Source organism: Physella acuta, unplaced genomic scaffold, assembly GCF_028476545.2.
Source record: "Physella acuta isolate Inbredline_101_S28 unplaced genomic scaffold, ASM2847654v3 ptg000283l, whole genome shotgun sequence".
Lineage (NCBI taxonomy): Eukaryota > Metazoa > Mollusca > Gastropoda > Physidae > Physella > Physella acuta.
In genome coordinates this window covers 27,145-47,405 of record NW_026731802.1, presented here as the reverse complement: position 1 = coordinate 47,405, position 20,261 = coordinate 27,145, and the positions used below count along the sequence as shown (strand labels likewise).

Genomic DNA, 20,261 nt, shown 5'->3' with positions numbered 1-20,261 from the left:
ACACACACACAACCAGATGGAGTGAATGCTACAACTCATTGTAGCGCTTGAGTGAGAGCCTGGGTACAATATTCATGGACTGCAACTCTTGGAATAACAGCTTGCAAGCATACGGCATCTTTAGGGTGGACACGTCTTTAGAGGATTTACAGTACTGGCACCTGGTAGCAGGGATAACATCCACAGGTTAGAGCAGGTGGGTATGTGGCTCACAGGTGTGTATGTGGCTGACAGGTGTGTATGTGGCTCACAGGTGTGTATGTGGCTGACAGGTGTGTATGTGGCTGACAGGTGTGTATGTGGCTGACAGGTGTGTATGTGGCTGACAGGTGTGTATGTGGCTGACAGGTGTGTATGGCTCACAGGTGTGTATGTGGCTCACAGGTGTGTATGTGGCTCACAGGTGTGTATGTGGCTCACAGGTGTGTATGTGGCTCACAGGTGTGTATGTGGCTCACAGGTGTGTATGGCAGTGTATGTGGGTATATGTGGGTCTATAAGAATGTCAGTGTAATTGGGTATACGTGGGTCTATAGCAGGGGTCTCCAAACTTTTCAGTCCGAGGGCCGCATCAACTATCAAATTTCAGTTTGGGGGCCAATTTCTTCCAGGCATGTCTTTGATTTTTCTGAGCGAACTTCCTCAGCCATCACCAACAAACGTTTTTTTCCGTGGACAAAAAGATCTCCGCGGGCCGGATAAGAGGACCTCGCGGGCCGCATCCGGCCCGCGGGCCGTAGTTTGGAGACCCCTGGTCTATAGGAATGTCAGTGTAATTGGGTTTATGTGGGTCTATAGGAATGTCAGTGTAATTGGGTTTATGTGGGTCTATAGGAATGTCAGTGTAATTGGGTATATGTGGGTCTATAAGAATGTCAGTGTAATTGGGTCTGAGACCAACTCACCATCCTGAGTAGCCAATGAGACCACACTGACCACAGACGTCCACCTCAAACTCATCACTGGATATCATTAGACGCTCCAACAACAGCATGCTGGAAGGAAGACATTTTATCACTAGATCACCTCGCTAGATCACATGACCACATCACCTGACTGGATCACCTGACCAGATCACCTGACCAGATCACCTGACTAGATCACCTGACCAGATCACCTGACCAGATCACCTTAGATCACCTGACTAGATCACCTCGCTAGATCACCTGACCAGATCACCTGACCAGATCACCTGACCAGATCACCTGACCAGATCACTTGACCAGATCACCTGACCAGATCACCTGACCAGATCACCTGACTAGATCACCTCGCTAGATCACCTGACTAGATCACCTTAGATCACCTGACCAGATCACCTTAGATCACCTGACCGGATCACCTGACCAGATCACCTGACTTGATCACCTAACTTGATCACCTGACTAGATCACCTGACTAGATCACCTGACCAGATCACCTGACTAGATCACCTGACTAGATTACCTGACCAGATCACCTGACCAGATCACCTAACTAGATTACCTGACCAGATCACCTGACCAGATCACCTAACTAGATAACCTCAATGTTTATGTTGTTTGAAAAAATCAGACAATCCCCAGCCTACCTGGCACCATATCCAATCAGACAATCCCCAGCCTACCTGGCACCATATCCAATCAGACAATCCCCAGCCTACCTGGCACCAATCAGACAATGCCCAGCCTACCTGGCACCATATCCAATCAGACAATCCCCAGCCTACCTGGCACCAATCAGACAATCCCCAGCCTACCTGGCACCAATCCCCAGCCTACCTGGCACCAATCAGACAATCCCCAGCCTACCTGGCACCAATCAGACAATCCCCAGCCTACCTGGCACCAATCCCCAGCCTACCTGGCACCATATCCAATCAGACAATCCCCAGCCTACCTGGCACCATATCCTATCAGACAATCCCCAGCCTACCTGGCACCAATCATACAATCCCCAGCCTACCTGGCACCAATCCCCAGCCTACCTGGCACCATATCCAATCAGACAATCCCCAGCCTACCTGGCACCATATCCAATCAGACAATCCCCAGCCTACCTGGCACCATATCCAATCAGACAATCCCCAGCCTACCTGGCACCATATCCAATCAGACAATCCCCAGCCTACCTGGCACCAATCAGAAATCCCCAGCCTACCTGGCACCATATCCAATCAGACAATCCCCAGCCTACCTGGCACCATATCCAATCATACAATCCCCAGCCTACCTGGCACCAATCAGACAATCCCCAGCCTACCTGGCACCAATCCCCAGCCTACCTGGCACCAATCATACAATCCCCAGCCTACCTGGCACCAATCATACAATCCCCAGCCTACCTGGCACCAATCCCCAGCCTACCTGGCACCATATCCAATCAGACAATCCCCAGCCTACCTGGCACCATATCCAATCAGACAATCCCCAGCCTACCTGGCACCAATCAGACAATCCCCAGCCTACCTGGCACCATATCCAATCAGACAATCCCCAGCCTACCTGGCACCAATCAGACAATCCCCAGCCTACCTGACACCATATCCAATCAGACAATCCCCAGCCTACCTGGCACCAATCAGACAATCCCCAGCCTACCTGGCACCATATCCAATCAGACAATCCCCAGCCTACCTGGCACCATATCCAATCAGACAATCCCCAGCCTACCTGGCACCAATCAGACAATCCCCAGCCTACCTGGCACCATATCCAATCAGACAATCCCCAGCCTACCTGGCACCAATCAGACAATCCCCAGCCTACCTGGCACCATATCCAATCAGACAATCCCCAGCCTACCTGGCACCAATCAGACAATCCCCAGCCTACCTGGCACCATATCCTATCAGACAATCCCAGACATGCCTACCGTCCCGCCAAAATCGGAACCGTCCCGCCAAAATCGGAACCGTCCCGCTTTTTCACCTAAAAAAGTAATTTGTTCCGTCATCCCGAAATTGACTGAGTTGGTTCCGATTTTTTTGAAAAAAAAAGTTAATAAAGAAAGATAATAAAGTAAATTGAAAAAATGTCAGGAAAAGGCGATTATCTCCCTTTGGCACACGTTTCTGTTTCTTAGTTTACTTACAATATTTACAAGTATCATCTTAATACTAGATCTAGATCTAGTTAGTAGATCTACTACTACTAAATCTAGAATTGTAACTAGATCTACTAGTAGATACTGAAATAGTGAATACTGATCTATCTTGTAAGTTTAACTTCACTAGTAACTACTATTATGAAGAACTTATTAAGAAGTAACTAGGAGTTTTACTAGGTAGATCAAGGGTCTTTGCTCGTAACTTATATTATATATGATGAAGCCTTCAGCATTTGTTATTCATATAGCCTAGAACATAGCAAGACATAAATAATCAAACCAATAATGTTATGTCAAAGCTATGATTTTTATTCGGGGGAGGGGGGGGGGGTCTCGGGTTACTGGTTAATTTATTTTTTAAAATGTAAGCTGACATTAAGCAGTATTTAAATGTATCCTAGAGACTAGTTATATCGGACTAAAGTTGCGTCCGCGCGTATGTTCCTCTTTTTGGCTTCAAATTCCTCTTTTTAGGCATAACTGTTCCTACTTTTGGCTGACAGGGGTAGGCATGTCTGCAATCCCCAGCCTACCTGGCACCAATCAGACAATCCCCAGCCTACCTGGTACCATATCCAATCAGACAATTCCCAGCCTACCTGGCACCAATCAGACAATCCCCAGCCTACCTGGCACCAATCATACAATCCCCAGCCTACCTGGCACCATATCCAATCAGACAATCCCCAGCCTACCTGGCACCATATCCAATCAGACAATCCCCAGCCTACCTGGCACCATATCCAATCAGACAATCCCCAGCCTACCTGGCACCATATCCAATCAGACAATCCCCAGCCTACCTGGCACCAATCATACAATCCCCAGCCTACCTGGCACCAATCATACAATCCCCAGCCTACCTGGCACCATATCCAATCATACAATCCCCAGCCTACCTGGCACCATATCCTATCAGACAATCCCCAGCCTACCTGGCACCAATCCCCAGCCTACCTGGTACCATATCCAATCAGACAATTCCCAGCCTACCTGGCACCATATCCAATCAGACAATCCCCAGCCTACCTGGCACCATATCCAATCAGACAATACCCAGCCTACCTGGCACCATATCCTATCAGACAATCCCCAGCCTACCTGGCACCAATCATACAATCCCCAGCCTACCTGGCACCATATCCAATCATACAATCCCCAGCCTACCTGGCACCATATCCAATCAGACAATCCCCAGCCTACCTGGCACCAATCATACAATCCCCAGCCTACCTGGCACCATATCCAATCATACAATCCCCAGCCTACCTGGCACCATATCCAATCATACAATCCCCAGCCTACCTGGCACCATATCCAATCATACAATCCCCAGCCTACCTGGCACCATATCCTATCAGACAATCCCCAGCCTACCTGGCACCAATCCCCAGCCTACCTGGCACCATATCCTATCAGACAATCCCCAGCCTACCTGGCACCAATCCCCAGCCTACCTGGCACCAATCAGACAATCGCCAGCCTACCTGGCACCATATCCAATCATACAATCCCCAGCCTACCTGGCACCATATCCTATCAGACAATCCCCAGCCTACCTGGCACCATATCCAATCAGACAATCCCCAGCCTACCTGGCACCATATCCAATCAGACAATCCCCAGCCTACCTGGCACCATATCCAATCATACAATCCCCAGCCTACCTGGCACCATATCCTATCAGACAATCCCCAGCCTACCTGGCACCAATCCCCAGCCTACCTGGCACCATATCCAATCAGACAATCCCCAGCCTACCTGGCACCATATCCTATCAGACAATCCCCAGCCTACCTGGCACCAATCCCCAGCCTACCTGGCACCATATCCTATCAGACAATCCCCAGCCTACCTGGCACCAATCCCCAGCCTACCTGGCACCAATCCCCAGCCTACCTGGCACCAATCCCCAGCCTACCTGGCACCATATCCTATCAGACAATCCCCAGCCTACCTGGCACCAATCCCCAGCCTACCTGGCACCATATCCTATCAGACAATCTCTCTCCATCTCGCCCAGCCTGAGCCCACCATCACGAGACCTGCCCTCAGTGGGCTGCCTGGTCAACACTGCTCGTGGTCCTTTGGCTCGTGCATGCATCTTGTCAACCACCATGTGCTTCAGTTTCTGGTAGTAGATTGGTCCAAAGTAGATGTATGCAGCTAGAGGTTCTCTAAGGGTGGAATATAAGAATAAATTGGTCCAAAGTAGATGTACGCAGCAAGAGGTTCTCTAAGGGTGGAATATAAGAATAAATTGGTCCAAAGTAGATGTACGCAGCAAGAGGTTCTCTAAGGGTGGAATATAAGAATAAATTGGTCCAAAGTAGATGTACGCAGCAAGATGTTCTCTAAGGGTGGAATATAAGAATAAATTGGTCCAAAGTAGATGTACGCAGCTAGAGGTTCTCTAAGGGTGGAATATAAGATTAAATTGGTCCAAAGTAGATGTACGCAGCTAGAGGTTCTCTAAGGGTGGAATATAAGATTAAATTGGTCCAAAGTAGATGTACGCAGCTAGAGGTTCTCTAAGGGTGGAATATAAGAATAAATTGGTCCAAAGTAGATGTACGCAGCTAGAGGTTCTCTAAGGGTGGAATATAAGAATAAATTGGTCCAAAGTAGATATACACAGCTAGAGGTTCTCTAAGGGTGAAATATAAGATTAAATTGGTCCAAAGTAGATGTACGCAGCTAGAGGTTCTCTAAGGGTGAAATATAAGATTAAATTGGTCCAAAGTAGATGTACGCAGCTAGAGGTTCTCTAAGGGTGGAATATAAGATTAAATTGGTCCAAAGTAGATGTACGCAGCTAGAGGTTCTCTAAGGGTGGAATATAAGATTAAATTGGTACAAAGTAGATGTATGTAGCTAGAGGTTCTCTAAGGGTGGAATATAAGAATAAATTGGTCCAAAGTAGATGTACGCAGCTAGAGGTTCTCTAAGGGTGGAATATAAGAATAAATTGGTCCAAAGTAGATATACGCAGCTAGAGGTTCTCTAAGGGTGGAATATAAGAATAAATTGGTCCGAAGTAGATATACGCAGCTAGAGGTTCTCTAAGGGTGGAATATAAGAATAAATTGGTCCAAAGTAGATATACGCAGCTAGAGGTTCTCTAAGGGTGGAATATAAGAATAAATTGGTCCAAAGTAGATGTACGCAGCTAGAGGCTCTCTAAGGGTGGAATATAAGAATAAATTGGTCCAAAGTAGATATACGCAGCTAGAGGCTCTCTAAGGGTGGAATATAAGAATAAATTGGTCCAAAGTAGATGTACGCAGCTAGAGGTTCTCTAAGGGTGGAATATAAGAATAAATTGGTCCAAAGTAGATGTACGCAGCTAGAGGTTCTCTAAGGGTGGAATATAAGAATAAATTGGTCCAAAGTAGATGTACGCATCTAGAGGTTCTCTAAGGGTGGAATATAAGAATAAATTGGTCCAAAGTAGATGTACGCAGCTAGAGGTCTAAGGGTGGATTATAAGAATAAATTGGTCCAAAGTAGATGTACGCAGCTAGAGGCTCTCTAAGGGTGGAATATAAGAATAAATTGGTCCAAAGTAGATATGCACAGCTAGAGGTTCTCTAAGGGTGGAATATAAGAATAAATTGGTCCAAAGTAGATATACACAGCTAGAGGTTCTCTAAGGGTGGAATATAAGAATAAATTGGTCCAAAGTAGATGTACGCAGCTAGAGGTTCTCTAAGGGTGGAATATAAGAATAAATTGGTCCAAAGTAGATGTACGCAGCTAGAGGTTCTCTAAGGGTGGAATATAAGAATAAATTGGTCCAAAGTAGATGTACGCATCTAGAGGTTCTCTAAGGGTGGAATATAAGAATAAATTGGTCCAAAGTAGATGTACGCAGCTAGAGGTCTAAGGGTGGAATATAAGAATAAATTGGTCCAAAGTAGATGTACGCAGCTAGAGGCTCTCTAAGGGTGGAATATAAGAATAAATTGGTCCAAAGTAGATATACACAGCTAGAGGTTCTCTAAGGGTGGAATATAAGAATAAATTGGTCCAAAGTAGATATACACAGCTAGAGGTTCTCTAAGGGTGGAATATAAGAATAAATTGGTCCAAAGTAGATGTACGCAGCTAGAGGTTCTCTAAGGGTGGAATATAAGAATAAATTGGTCCAAAGTAGATGTACGCAGCTAGAGGTTCTCTAATGGTGGAATATAAGAATAAATTGGTCCAAAGTAGATACACGTGAAGTAAATTTGTGCGTAGGGTAAAAATCCTATACATGTGGATGATTTGCTTCAGTTATTTCAGTGAATTGTTGGTTGACTGTTCTAACAGAAATCAAAGTTTACCCTGTGACACCTGAGGTGACAAAGTCCTTGCCCAGGTAGTTGAAGCCGTGGTCAATCAAAGTCTCACACAGGTCAGCCACCTTACAGCCACCAAACGCTGGCAACAGAGATACATCATACAAATAATTTGCTCGACAATTTCTTAGCTGTCACTAGTCTTAATCCATGGGACAATTTGTAGCTACTGCTACTCTTAATCCATAGATCATCTTAAATTTATAAAAAAAAGTTAATATGAAAAAAAAAGTTATGTTTGTAGGCAATATATAGTGCAAGCATAGAGTGCCATACCAGTGCCATAATGAAACTTGCCCTCCAAGACTCCAGCCTTGCTACCCAGTAGCTCCATCAATTTACCCACAGTCATACGGGATGGGTAGCCGTGAGGATTCATGATCTGGGTACAGAATTGTTGCTGAGTACAGACATTTGCCTCAGATTTTGTTTGACAGACATTCATGAGAACAATGTTAGCAATAAATTTTTACCAGTAGGCCATGATTGGGATACTAGGGGACATAACTTTGCGGCAAGTAACTTCTACAATCAAAGGGAAATAACTGCACAAATGTATAATCAAATTAAGGTACTTACAATATCTGGACAAATGCCCTGAAAAATAAAGACATTAGTTAACCTCTGTTGGTGTCAGCTCTAGAGCTTTTTAAGTAGTTTAGTTATATAAACAGAGAAGAATTGTCTTAACAAACAAATTGTTTACAATGTTGAGGTGAGAAAAACAAATTGTTTACAATGTTGAGGTGAGAAAAACAAATTGTTGAGGTGAGAAAAACAAATTGTTTACAATGTTGAGGTGAGAAAAACAAATTGTTTACAATGTTGAGGTGAGAAAAACAAATTGTTTACAACATTGAGGTGAGAAAAACAAATTGTTTACAATGTTGAGGTGAGAAAAACAAATTGTTTACAATGTTGAGGTGAGAAAAACAAATTGTTTACAATGTTGAGGTGAGAAAAACAAATTGTTTACAATGTTGAGGTGAGAAAAACAAATTGTTTACAATGTTGAGGTGAGAAAAACAAATTGTTTACAATGTTGAGGTGAGAAAAACAAATTGTTTACAATGTTGAGGTGAGAAAAACAAATTGTTTACAATGTTGAGGTGAGAAAAACAAATTGTTTACAATGTTGAGGTGAGAAAAACAAATTGTTTACAATGTTGAGGTGAGAAAAACAAATTGTTTACAATGTTGAGGTGAGAAAAACAAATTGTTTACAATGTTGAGGTGAGAAAAACAAATTGTTTGCAATGTTGAGGTGAGAAAAACAAATTGTTTGCAATGTTGAGGTGAGAAAAACAAATTGTTTACAACAGGGTTCCTACACCAAAGTGAACTTGAAATTCCAGGAGAATTCCAGGAGTTTTCCAGGAGAAAAACCAAAATTCCAGGACATAATTTAACCTATTAAAAAGCAACGACTCAACCCCGCGCTGAATGGAAGGGAGTTTGACATTCCTTAATTAGGAAGTGGTCTTTATAAAATGCTATGAAGCATAGCATTTGTAATTTTTAAAAGTAACTGTTTCTAAACCATTTAGTTTAGTTAAAGTAGATTCAATTTTGCACCCCACCCCTCCCATTTATAAATTGTTATTCATAAAATTGCTATCTCTCCTTTCTCTCCTCCCCCCTTTGGAAAATTTGGTGGCACTTTTTACCAGTCACTATCCTGTTACAATTTTTATCTTTGTACTACACAATTGAGGTAGAGAAAAGTTGAATCATTGTGTAGTCTTGTAGCAGTTTCTTTTCTTAACTTTGACCCTGTATAATTCAATACTTCAGCATAAAATGAGCTTTTTGTAAACAAAAATGTTATCCCTTTTCATCAGCCCCCCCCCCCCCCACTTATGCCAATGAGTAGTTAAATATATAAATGTGACACTTCTTAAACAACTAAATAACACTGAACAGTTCTTCTTTATTATCCCACCCACCCACCCCCCCAAAAAAAAGTAAAATTTCACAACTTTAAAAATATTAGAAAACAATTTCAGCAATAAACTAATTTAAAATGTTAATCAATTACATGTTTGCACTTTTGTTTTCAATTCAATGATTACTGAAATAGTGTGAGTAAATTCACTTAGTAAAATAATTGTAAACTAATTTAGATGTTTGCTACTGAGAAACATATTTAGCCTAGCAATCATAGCTATATCCCAGTGTCAAGTGACTTAACCCCTCATCCGTACTAACAATGTCAATTATAAACAAACAGGACAGCTGAAACCATATCTTGTCAAAATGAACATGGCATTGTGATTTAAATGGGAGTCTTCAACAGTAAATAGCCTAACTGTAATTTTAACTTTTTATCATTTAATGAACAAGTAGATCAACCTGAGTAGCTTAGATTTGTCCTACTAAAAATAAACTGTATTTTGGAAACTTCGCGCTTTTTTGACGATTTTACCCCCCCCCCCCCTCCTGCCCACTTCGTCACAAAAAGCCAGACCCCCCACCCCTAAAATGACGTCACACCTCAGCCTACATCCCCTCTCAAAATTGATGTTGATTTTTTCTTAAAACATCGATATTTTCTAAAATCTTGTCAGAACGCCGTCAACATAGAGTATTTTGATCAATTCCTATTACAATTTATTAAAACAGTTTTCTAAAACGCGAAATAACGGCTAAAATTCGTTTTCTAACATTGCTTTTATGATGCAAAAGTGTGACGTCCCACCATCTGAACCCCCCCCCCCCCCGCATCACACACCGTCACAAAATTACGGACCCCCCTCCCCCTACGAATGTGACGTCATTTATGGACGACCCCTAATTCTTGAAAAATTTAAAATATTTCAGCCAAAAATAGAATTTCAGATAGTTGTTGTTTTTTTTTGCCGGTAGCGTATTTTTTTCTTCTAGCTAGACACCGTCGCGCGGGGTCAGTTTGAGTTCATCTAAGCTTACAGCTGGTCTGTAGCATACTGCTGATGACATCACTAGCGGGTCGCACAGAGTTCACTTCATGTACCCAACCAGCGGTCCTCCCTCCCCCACCCTGTCGTGGGAAAGAAACTGAGATGCGGGATGGGAGGGTGGTAGTATTACAACTCGCATGTAAAAATAGAAAGTAGATCTAGAGCCTATCGGACTGTAGATTCAAATTAGCTGCGCAAAAACTAGATTTTGGCCTAGGCCTACTCGAAATTTCCCATTAAAAAAAAAGTCACGCCTATTAAACAGAGCCGCACACATAGAAAGACGTGAGAAAAAAATTAAACCAAACCCACAAGTTAAAGACAGCTTTAGGTCTATATTTTAAAATGTGTGACTTGTAACGCGAAGAATTGAAAAGGCAGAACATTTTTACTCGGGCGGTCAGATCTGATTACCTAGAAATCTAACGCGCGAAAAAAATATTCGCTAACATTATCGATGCGAGTTAAATTCCAGGAGAAATGTTAAAATTCCAGGAGAAATGTTAAAATTCCAGGAGAATTCCAGGACTTTTCTGGTTTTTTGAAATTCCAGGAGAATTCCAGGACATCCTGGAATTTCAGGAGGCCGCGGGAACCCTGTTACAATGTTGAGGTGAGAAAAACAAATTGTTTACAATGTTGAGGTGAGAAAAACAAATTGTTGAGGTGAGAAAAACAAATTGTTTACAATGTTGAGGTGAGAAAAACAAATTGTTTACAATGTTGAGGTGAGAAAAACAAATTGTTTACAATGTTGAGGTGAGAAAAACAAATTGTTTACAATGTTGAGCTGTGAAAAACTTACCAGGTCTGTGAATGGCATGTCCTCCTGAGGGACAATCAGCCCACACACACTGCAAGAGGACAAACATTGGTTTAACATGAGGACAAACATTGGTTTATCTTGAGGACAAACAGTTTAACTAGAGGACAAACATTGGTTTAACTTGAGGACAAACATTGGTTTAACTTGAGGGCAAACATTGGTTTAACTAGTTGTATTGTAAGAGGCAACAGTCTATTTTCTCTGTGAGAAAACCTGGCCTACCCTTTCTGTCCGTGGCGACTGCTGAACTTGTCCCCCACCTCAGGCCTCCTGGTCTGTCTCAGCAAGAGTTTAACAAGAAATGATTCCTCTTGGTTGGAGGTGATCAGCACACGCTCAATGAAGGATGGCTCAGATCCTTTGTAGCTGAAACAGGTAAACATCCACATTGATAGCCTAGGTTTCAATTGTAGGATTGTGTAACATTCAGTATGTAGTAACATTTCAATTGTAGAATTGAGTAACAACATAATATGTAGTCACATGGACACATGACTAGAATATGCCACTACCACAAGAATGTACCACTAGCACAAGATAATTTTGCCAGTAAGACAAGACAAGCCAAGAGTAAATGCCCTTGTACTGACGTGATTGGAGTTTCCTTGTACTCTGTGTGTTTGACCTGCCCCATCTGTGGCTGTAGACTTGGTGCAGTCACCGTTGGCATCTCCTTGTTGACCATCACCTGCCTGTTCTCTATGCACATTCCTGGGGAGGTTTTTGTAAAGTTTGATGTAGTACTTTTTCTTACCTGCACTACAGCTGCAATATTTAATTCATTAGATCAAAGTTTGTTGTAGCACTTTTTCTTACCTGCACTACAGTTGCAATATTTAATTCATTAGATCAAAGTTAACTGAAAAAAAAAAATACTAACCTGGAGCTGCGATGCCATCGTGGTCTAAGGGCAGATGTTTCCAGATGGGTTTGAAAGTTTCCCTGTCCACTTTAGGTCCCATGATGCGGTCAAACGTTTGGTTGGCGTAGCGTTTTACAGCGCACGTCTGTTTCTTGTACACCAGACAGCGACCAAATCCTGGGCAACAATCACAAGGCTGTTAGACTTCATCCAGCATTCAGGTTTAACACTAATCCCACCATTTAGGTTTAACACTAGAACTAAGAACTAACTAATGTATGAGGATGTGATTGTAACAAACCTCTGTCTAGTGAAGCTCTGTATAGCACTACAAACCTCTGTATAGCACTACAAACCTCTGTCTAGTGAATCTCTGTTGAGCACTTTAAACCTCTGTCTAGCAAACCTCTGTATAGCACTACAAACCTCTGTATAGCACTACAAACCTCTGTATAGCACTACAAACCTCTGTATAGCACTACAAACCTCTGTCTAGTGAAGCTCTGTATAGCACTACAAACCTCTGTCTAGTGAAGCTCTGTATAGCACTACAAACCTCTGTCTAGTGAAGCTCTGTATAGCACTACAAACCTCTGTCTAGTGAAGCTCTGTTGAGCACCAGGGCGTCCTCGATGTCGTAGCCGCTGTAGCTCATGACGGCCACTGTGGCATTCTGTCCTGCTGGCAGCTTGTCAAAGTGGATCAGCTCAATGGTCTGACAACAGAGAAAACAACAAGTCAACTTGACATCAGACAACATGGCACGTCAACTTGACATCAGACAACATGGCAAGTTAACTTGACATCAGACAACATAGCACATCAACTTGACATCAGACAACATGGCAAGTTAACTTGACATCAGACAACATGGCAAGTCAACTTGACATCAGACAACATGGCAAGTTAACTTGACATCAGACAACATGGCAAGTTAACTTGACATCAGACAACATGGCAAGTCAACTTGACATCAGAGAAAACAACAAGTAAACTTGACATCAGACAACATGGCAAGTCAACTTGACATCAGACAACATGGCAAGTTAACTTGACATCAGACAACATGGCACATCAACTTGACATCAGACAACATGGCAAGTTAACTTGACATCAGACAACATGGCAAGTCAACTTGACATCAGACAACATGGCAAGTTAACTTGACATCAGACAACATGGCAAGTTAACTTGACATCAGACAACATGGCAAGTCAACTTGACATCAGAGAAAACAACAAGTCAACTTGACATCAGACAACATGGCAAGTCAACTTGACATCAGACAACATGGCAAGTTAACTTGACATCAGACAACATGGCACGTCAACTTGACATCAGACAACATGGCAAGTTAACTTGACATCAGACAACATGGCAAGTCAACTTGACATCAGACAACATGGCAAGTTAACTTGACATCAGACAACATGGCAAGTTAACTTGACATCAGACAACATGGCAAGTTAACTTGACATCAGACAACATGGCAAGTCAACTTGACATCAGAGAAAACAACAAGTCAACTTGACGTCAGACAACATGGCAAGTCAACTTGACATCAGACAACATGGCAAGTTAACTTGACATCAGACAACATGGCAAGTCAACTTGACATCAGAGAAAACAACAAGTCAACTTGACATCAGACAACATGGCAAGTCAACTTGACATCAGACAACATGGCAAGTTAACTTGACATCAGACAACATGGCACATCAACTTGACATCAGACAACATGGCAAGTTAACTTGACATCAGACAACATGGCAAGTCAACTTGACATCAGACAACATGGCAAGTTAACTTGACATCAGACAACATGGCAAGTTAACTTGACATCAGACAACATGGCAAGTCAACTTGACATCAGAGAAAACAACAAGTCAACTTGACATCAGACAACATGGCAAGTCAACTTGACATCAGACAACATGGCAAGTTAACTTGACATCAGACAACATGGCAAGTCAACTTGACATCAGACAACATGGCAAGTTAACTTGACATCAGACAACATGGCACATCAACTTGACATCAGACAACATGGCAAGTTAACTTGACATCAGACAACATGGCAAGTTAACTTGACATCAGACAACATGGCAAGTTAACTTGACATCAGACAACATGGCAAGTCAACTTGACATCAGAGAAAACAACAAGTCAACTTGACATCAGACAACATGGCAAGTCAACTTGACATCAGACAACATGGCAAGTTAACTTGACATCAGACAACATGGCACGTCAACTTGACATCAGACAACATGGCAGGTTAACTTGACATCAGACAACATGGCAAGTCAACTTGACATCAGACAACATGGCAAGTTAACTTGACATCAGACAACATGGCACGTCAACTTGACATCAGACAACATGGCAAGTTAACTTGACATCAGACAACATGGCAAGTCAACTTGACATCAGACAACATGGCAAGTTAACTTGACATCAGACAACATGGCAAGTTAACTTGACATCAGACAACATGGCAAGTCAACTTGACATCAGAGAAAACAACAAGTCAACTTGACGTCAGACAACATGGCAAGTCAACTTGACATCAGACAACATGGCAAGTTAACTTGACATCAGACAACATGGCAAGTTAACTTGACATCAGACAACATGGCAAGTCAACTTGACATCAGAGAAAACAACAAGTCAACTTGACGTCAGACAACATGGCAAGTCAACTTGACATCAGACAACATGGCAAGTTAACTTGACATCAGACAACATGGCAAGTCAACTTGACATCAGAGAAAACAACAAGTCAACTTGACATCAGACAACATGGCAAGTCAACTTGACATCAGACAACATGGCAAGTTAACTTGACATCAGACAACATGGCACATCAACTTGACATCAGACAACATGGCAAGTTAACTTGACATCAGACAACATGGCAAGTCAACTTGACATCAGACAACATGGCAAGTTAACTTGACATCAGACAACATGGCAAGTTAACTTGACATCAGACAACATGGCAAGTCAACTTGACATCAGAGAAAACAACAAGTCAACTTGACATCAGACAACATGGCAAGTCAACTTGACATCAGACAACATGGCAAGTTAACTTGACATCAGACAACATGGCACGTCAACTTGACATCAGACAACATGGCAAGTTAACTTGACATCAGACAACATGGCAAGTCAACTTGACATCAGACAACATGGCAAGTTAACTTGACATCAGACAACATGGCAAGTTAACTTGACATCAGACAACATGGCAAGTTAACTTGACATCAGACAACATGGCAAGTCAACTTGACATCAGAGAAAACAACAAGTCAACTTGACGTCAGACAACATGGCAAGTCAACTTGACATCAGACAACATGGCAAGTTAACTTGACATCAGACAACATGGCAAGTTAACTTGACATCAGACAACATGGCAAGTCAACTTGACATCAGACAACATGGCAAGTTAACTTGACATCAGACAACATGGCAAGTTAACTTGACATCAGACAACATGGCAAGTTAACTTGGATTTGGTCACTAATGTTAAACATGAGGTTACCTTAGACTTGACAAGTGGAGCTTGTGGGTAGGCCAGCAGATAGAGCAAGGTGTCAATCCTGTTGCGCTGGTTGTAGCCTATGGTCCCTACAACATTTAAATAACTGGGTCAAGGACAAGCACATCATAATACATCAGCCAGTTCAAATAGATGCACAGTTCAATAAACTGTGCAGGGATTTTGAGAAACTCATATACAAAATAGTTTTCAACCCTTTCAGTACAGAACTACCCAGGAAATTAAATTCCTTACCAAGCAAGGGGATTAACTCTATTTCATCAGTAACTCTCATAAAGTCCATTCAAAATCCATCTTTCCTCCAGTTATAAATGTATATAAAAATGCTCTAGGGCATTTCAAAACTTTTCAATAAGAAGAGTTATTTTCACTTTCATATCACTTAAGTTTTTAAAAAAATAGTTTTTAAACATATTTTTGACTAGAAATGACCAACTGACCAGACCAGAATAAAAAAACTGAGCCAGAGACCTGAAATGAGCACAGACAAGAAGTGAGCAACTCACCCATCGCTTGTTTGCCCATAGCACACTGGTAGGTGTTTCGTGGAGACTGGTTGTGGTGGGGGTAGGGGATGAGGCCGGCACACACCCCCAGAATAGTGAAGGGTTCAATCTCCAGGTGGGTTGTGTCTCTGGGGAAACAATATTTGTTTTATACAATCTACAACTTACTCAGTGATCAGAGACTCGTATAGAGCTATCATACAACCTACAACTTACTCTGTGATAAGAGACTCGTATAGAGCTATCATACAATCTACAACTTACTCAGTGATCAGAGACTCGTATAGAGCTATCATACAACCTACAACTTACTCTGTGATAAGAGACTCGTATAGAGCTATCATACAATCTACAACTTACTCTGTGATAAGAGACTCGTATAGAGCTATCATACAATCTATAACTTACTCAGTGATAAGAGACTCATATAGAGCTATCATACAATCATTTTCTTCATTGACATCCAGGTACTCCACCAGACCCTCATGAAGGAAGTCCTCAAAACACCTGAAACAGTTTTTTAAAGTTTAGTTTTGTCTGCTTCAATTGTTGCAGCATTAGACATACTTCATGCTTAGCTTCAACTAAAGCAAGTTTAAGAGTTGAGACAGCTTAGACTAGTGTAACTTAACCCTTTGACAGCAGCCAAATTTTACACCAAAGAATAATCTAAAACAAACTTAACCCTTTGCCAGCTAAGACTGAACTGACCTGAACTCTCGACACAGATCTTCAATGTGTTTTGTTGTAACCAGTGGCCTCTTCTTGCTGACAATTATGTAGGGTCTGGGCATATACATTTGAATTAAACATCAAATTATTTTGTAAAGGTCCATCAAACATCAATTTAAAAAAAAAATTTCTTTTCCGTCACAACTATCTTAAATAATACACACAGTAGTTATAACATCATCCTATTTATAACTTCACACAGCATTAAAAAGATCATTTTATATATAACTCCCCCTCCCCCCCCCCCCGATAATATTTTAACTTTTTACCACAGCTTTAAAAAAGCAATTTTAAAATGTAAACCCAGAGTTACATACCTACAGACTCTGCCCCCATCAGAGGCAATGTAAACCCAGAGTTACGTACTTACAGACTCTGCCCCCATCAGAGGCAATGTAAACCCAGAGTTACGTACCTACAGACTCTGCCACCATCAGATGCAATGTAAACCCAGAGTTACGTACCTACAGACTCTGCCCCCATCAGAGGCAATGTAAACCCAGAGTTACGTACCTACAGACTCTGCCACCATCAGATGCAATGTAAACCCAGAGTTACGTACCTACAGACTCTGCCCCCATCAGAGGCAATGTAAACCCAGAGTTACGTACCTACAGACTCTGCCCCCATCAGAGGCAATGTAAACCCAGAGTTACGTACCTACAGACTCTGCCCCCATCAGAGGCAATGTAAACCCAGAGTTACGTACCTACAGACTCTGCCACCATCAGATGCAATGTAAACCCAGAGTTACGTACCTACAGACTCTGCCCCCATCAGATGCAATGTAAACCCAGAGTTACGTACCTACAGACTCTGCCACCATCAGATGCAATGTAAACCCAGAGTTACGTACCTACAGACTCTGCCCCCATCAGATGCAATGTAAACCCAGAGTTACGTACCTACAGACTCTGCCACCATCAGATGCAATGTAAACCCAGAGTTACGTACCTACAGACTCTGCCACCATCAGATGCAATGTAAACCCAGAGTTACGTACCTACAGACTCTGCCACCATCAGATGCAATGTAAACCCAGAGTTACGTACCTACAGACTCTGCCACCATCAGATGCAATGTAAACCCAGAGTTACGTACCTACAGACTCTGCCACCATCAGATGCAATGTAAACCCAGAGTTACGTACCTACAGACTCTGCCCCCATCAGAGGCAATGTAAACCCAGAGTTACGTACCTACAGACTCTGCCACCATCAGAGGCAATGTAAACCCAGAGTTACGTACCTACAGACTCTGCCACCATCAGAGGCAATGTAAACCCAGAGTTACGTACCTACAGACTCTGCCCCCATCAGATGCAATGTAAACCCAGAGTTACGTACCTACAGACTCTGCCCCCATCAGATGCAATGTAAACCCAGAGTTACGTACCTACAGACTCTGCCACCATCAGATGCAATGTAAACCCAGAGTTACGTACCTACAGACTCTGCCCCCATCAGATGCAATGTAAACCCAGAGTTACGTACCTACAGACTCTGCCACCATCAGATGCAATGTAAACCCAGAGTTACGTACCTACAGACTCTGCCCCCATCAGATGCAATGTAAACCCAGAGTTACGTACCTACAGACTCTGCCACCATCAGATGCAATGTAAACCCAGAGTTACGTACCTACAGACTCTGCCCCCATCAGATGCAATGTAAACCCAGAGTTACGTACCTACAGACTCTGCCACCATCAGATGCAATGTAAACCCAGAGTTACGTACCTACAGACTCTGCCCCCATCAGAGGCAATGTAAACCCAGAGTTACGTACCTACAGACTCTGCCCCCATCAGAGGCAATGTAAACCCAGAGTTACGTACCTACAGACTCTGCCCCCATCAGATGCAATGTAAACCCAGAGTTACGTACCTACAGACTCTGCCACCATCAGATGCAATGTAAACCCAGAGTTACGTACCTACAGACTCTGCCACCATCAGATGCAATGTAAACCCAGAGTTACGTACCTACAGACTCTGCCCCCATCAGATGCAATGTAAACCCAGAGTTACGTACCTACAGACTCTGCCACCATCAGATGCAATGTAAACCCAGAGTTACGTACCTACAGACTCTGCCACCATCAGATGCAATGTAAACCCAGAGTTACGTACCTACAGACTCTGCCACCATCAGATGCAATGTAAACCCAGAGTTACGTACCTACAGACTCTGCCACCATCAGATGCAATGTAAACCCAGAGTTACGTACCTACAGACTCTGCCCCCATCAGAGGCAATGTAAACCCAGAGTTACGTACCTACAGACTCTGCCACCATCAGAGGCAATGTAAACCCAGAGTTACGTACCTACAGACTCTGCCCCCATCAGATGCAATGTAAACCCAGAGTTACGTACCTACAGACTCTGCCACCATCAGATGCAATGTAAACCCAGAGTTACGTACCTACAGACTCTGCCACCATCAGATGCAATGTAAACCCAGAGTTACGTACCTACAGACTCTGCCCCCATCAGATGCAATGTAAACCCAGAGTTACGTACCTACAGACTCTGCCACCATCAGATGCAATGTAAACCCAGAGTTACGTACCTACAGACTCTGCCACCATCAGATGCAATGTAAACCCAGAGTTACGTACCTACAGACTCTGCCCCCATCAGAGGCAATGTAAACCCAGACTTACGTACCTACAGACTCTGCCCCCATCAGAGGCAATGTAAACCCAGAGTTACGTACCTACAGACTCTGCCACCATCAGATGCAATGTAAACCCAGAGTTACGTACCTACAGACTCTGCCCCCATCAGATGCAATGTAAACACACTTGTGTGAGTGGTTGGGGAAGATGGAGACAAAGGCGTTGATGTAGCCCGCACGCCTCAGCTTTCTAAATATAGTAACAAGTCTTTGGTAGTGGCTGGTCATTCCTAAAATGTTACCTGTACAAATGGTCAGGTGGTTAGAATGGGCTAGGTTAAAAAATCTTTATTAATAGACCATTTTTTAAATGTCAGTGATTTTAGATGGTGAAAGTCAGTGACTTTCAGGAATCAGTGACTTGATATGGTGGCAGGAGAGTCAGTGACTTGATATGGTGACAGGAGTCAGTGACTTGATATGGTAACAGGAGAGTCAGTGACTTGATATGGTGACAGGAGTCAGTGACTTGATATGGTGACAGGAGAGTCAGTGACTTGATATGGTGACAGAGAAAACAGACAAGATGGCTAGTACAAGGAAGACAAAAACTGTGGACAAAACATACCATTGAGCAAAACAGTATAAAAATCTAGACAAAACATACCATTGAGGAAAACTGTATAAAAATCTAGACAAAACGTACCATTGAGGAAAACTGTATAAAAATCTGGACAAAACATACCATTGAGGAAAACTGTATAAAAATCTGGACAAAA

General features: G+C 42.6%; 1 protein-coding gene across 1 annotated transcript in view; it reads right to left on the bottom strand.

Moving 5' to 3' along the window:
* LOC131939560 (DNA-directed RNA polymerase III subunit RPC2) overlaps positions 1-20,261 on the bottom strand; it is a 42,329-nt gene continuing 22,068 nt past the window's right edge. The window contains exons 16-31 of the mRNA XM_059297947.1: positions 19,631-19,784; positions 16,843-16,917; positions 16,540-16,638; positions 16,132-16,259; positions 15,608-15,693; positions 12,649-12,772; positions 12,076-12,234; positions 11,786-11,906; positions 11,418-11,561; positions 11,175-11,223; positions 8,010-8,027; positions 7,707-7,812; positions 7,416-7,512; positions 5,067-5,264; positions 906-995; positions 1-161 (exon numbers count right to left, since the gene is read on the bottom strand). Of these exons, the coding sequence (XP_059153930.1) occupies positions 29-161; positions 906-995; positions 5,067-5,264; positions 7,416-7,512; positions 7,707-7,812; positions 8,010-8,027; positions 11,175-11,223; positions 11,418-11,561; positions 11,786-11,906; positions 12,076-12,234; positions 12,649-12,772; positions 15,608-15,693; positions 16,132-16,259; positions 16,540-16,638; positions 16,843-16,917; positions 19,631-19,784 (1,781 nt within the window). The 3' untranslated portion in view covers positions 1-28. The remainder of the gene's footprint in view (positions 162-905; positions 996-5,066; positions 5,265-7,415; positions 7,513-7,706; positions 7,813-8,009; positions 8,028-11,174; positions 11,224-11,417; positions 11,562-11,785; positions 11,907-12,075; positions 12,235-12,648; positions 12,773-15,607; positions 15,694-16,131; positions 16,260-16,539; positions 16,639-16,842; positions 16,918-19,630; positions 19,785-20,261) is intronic.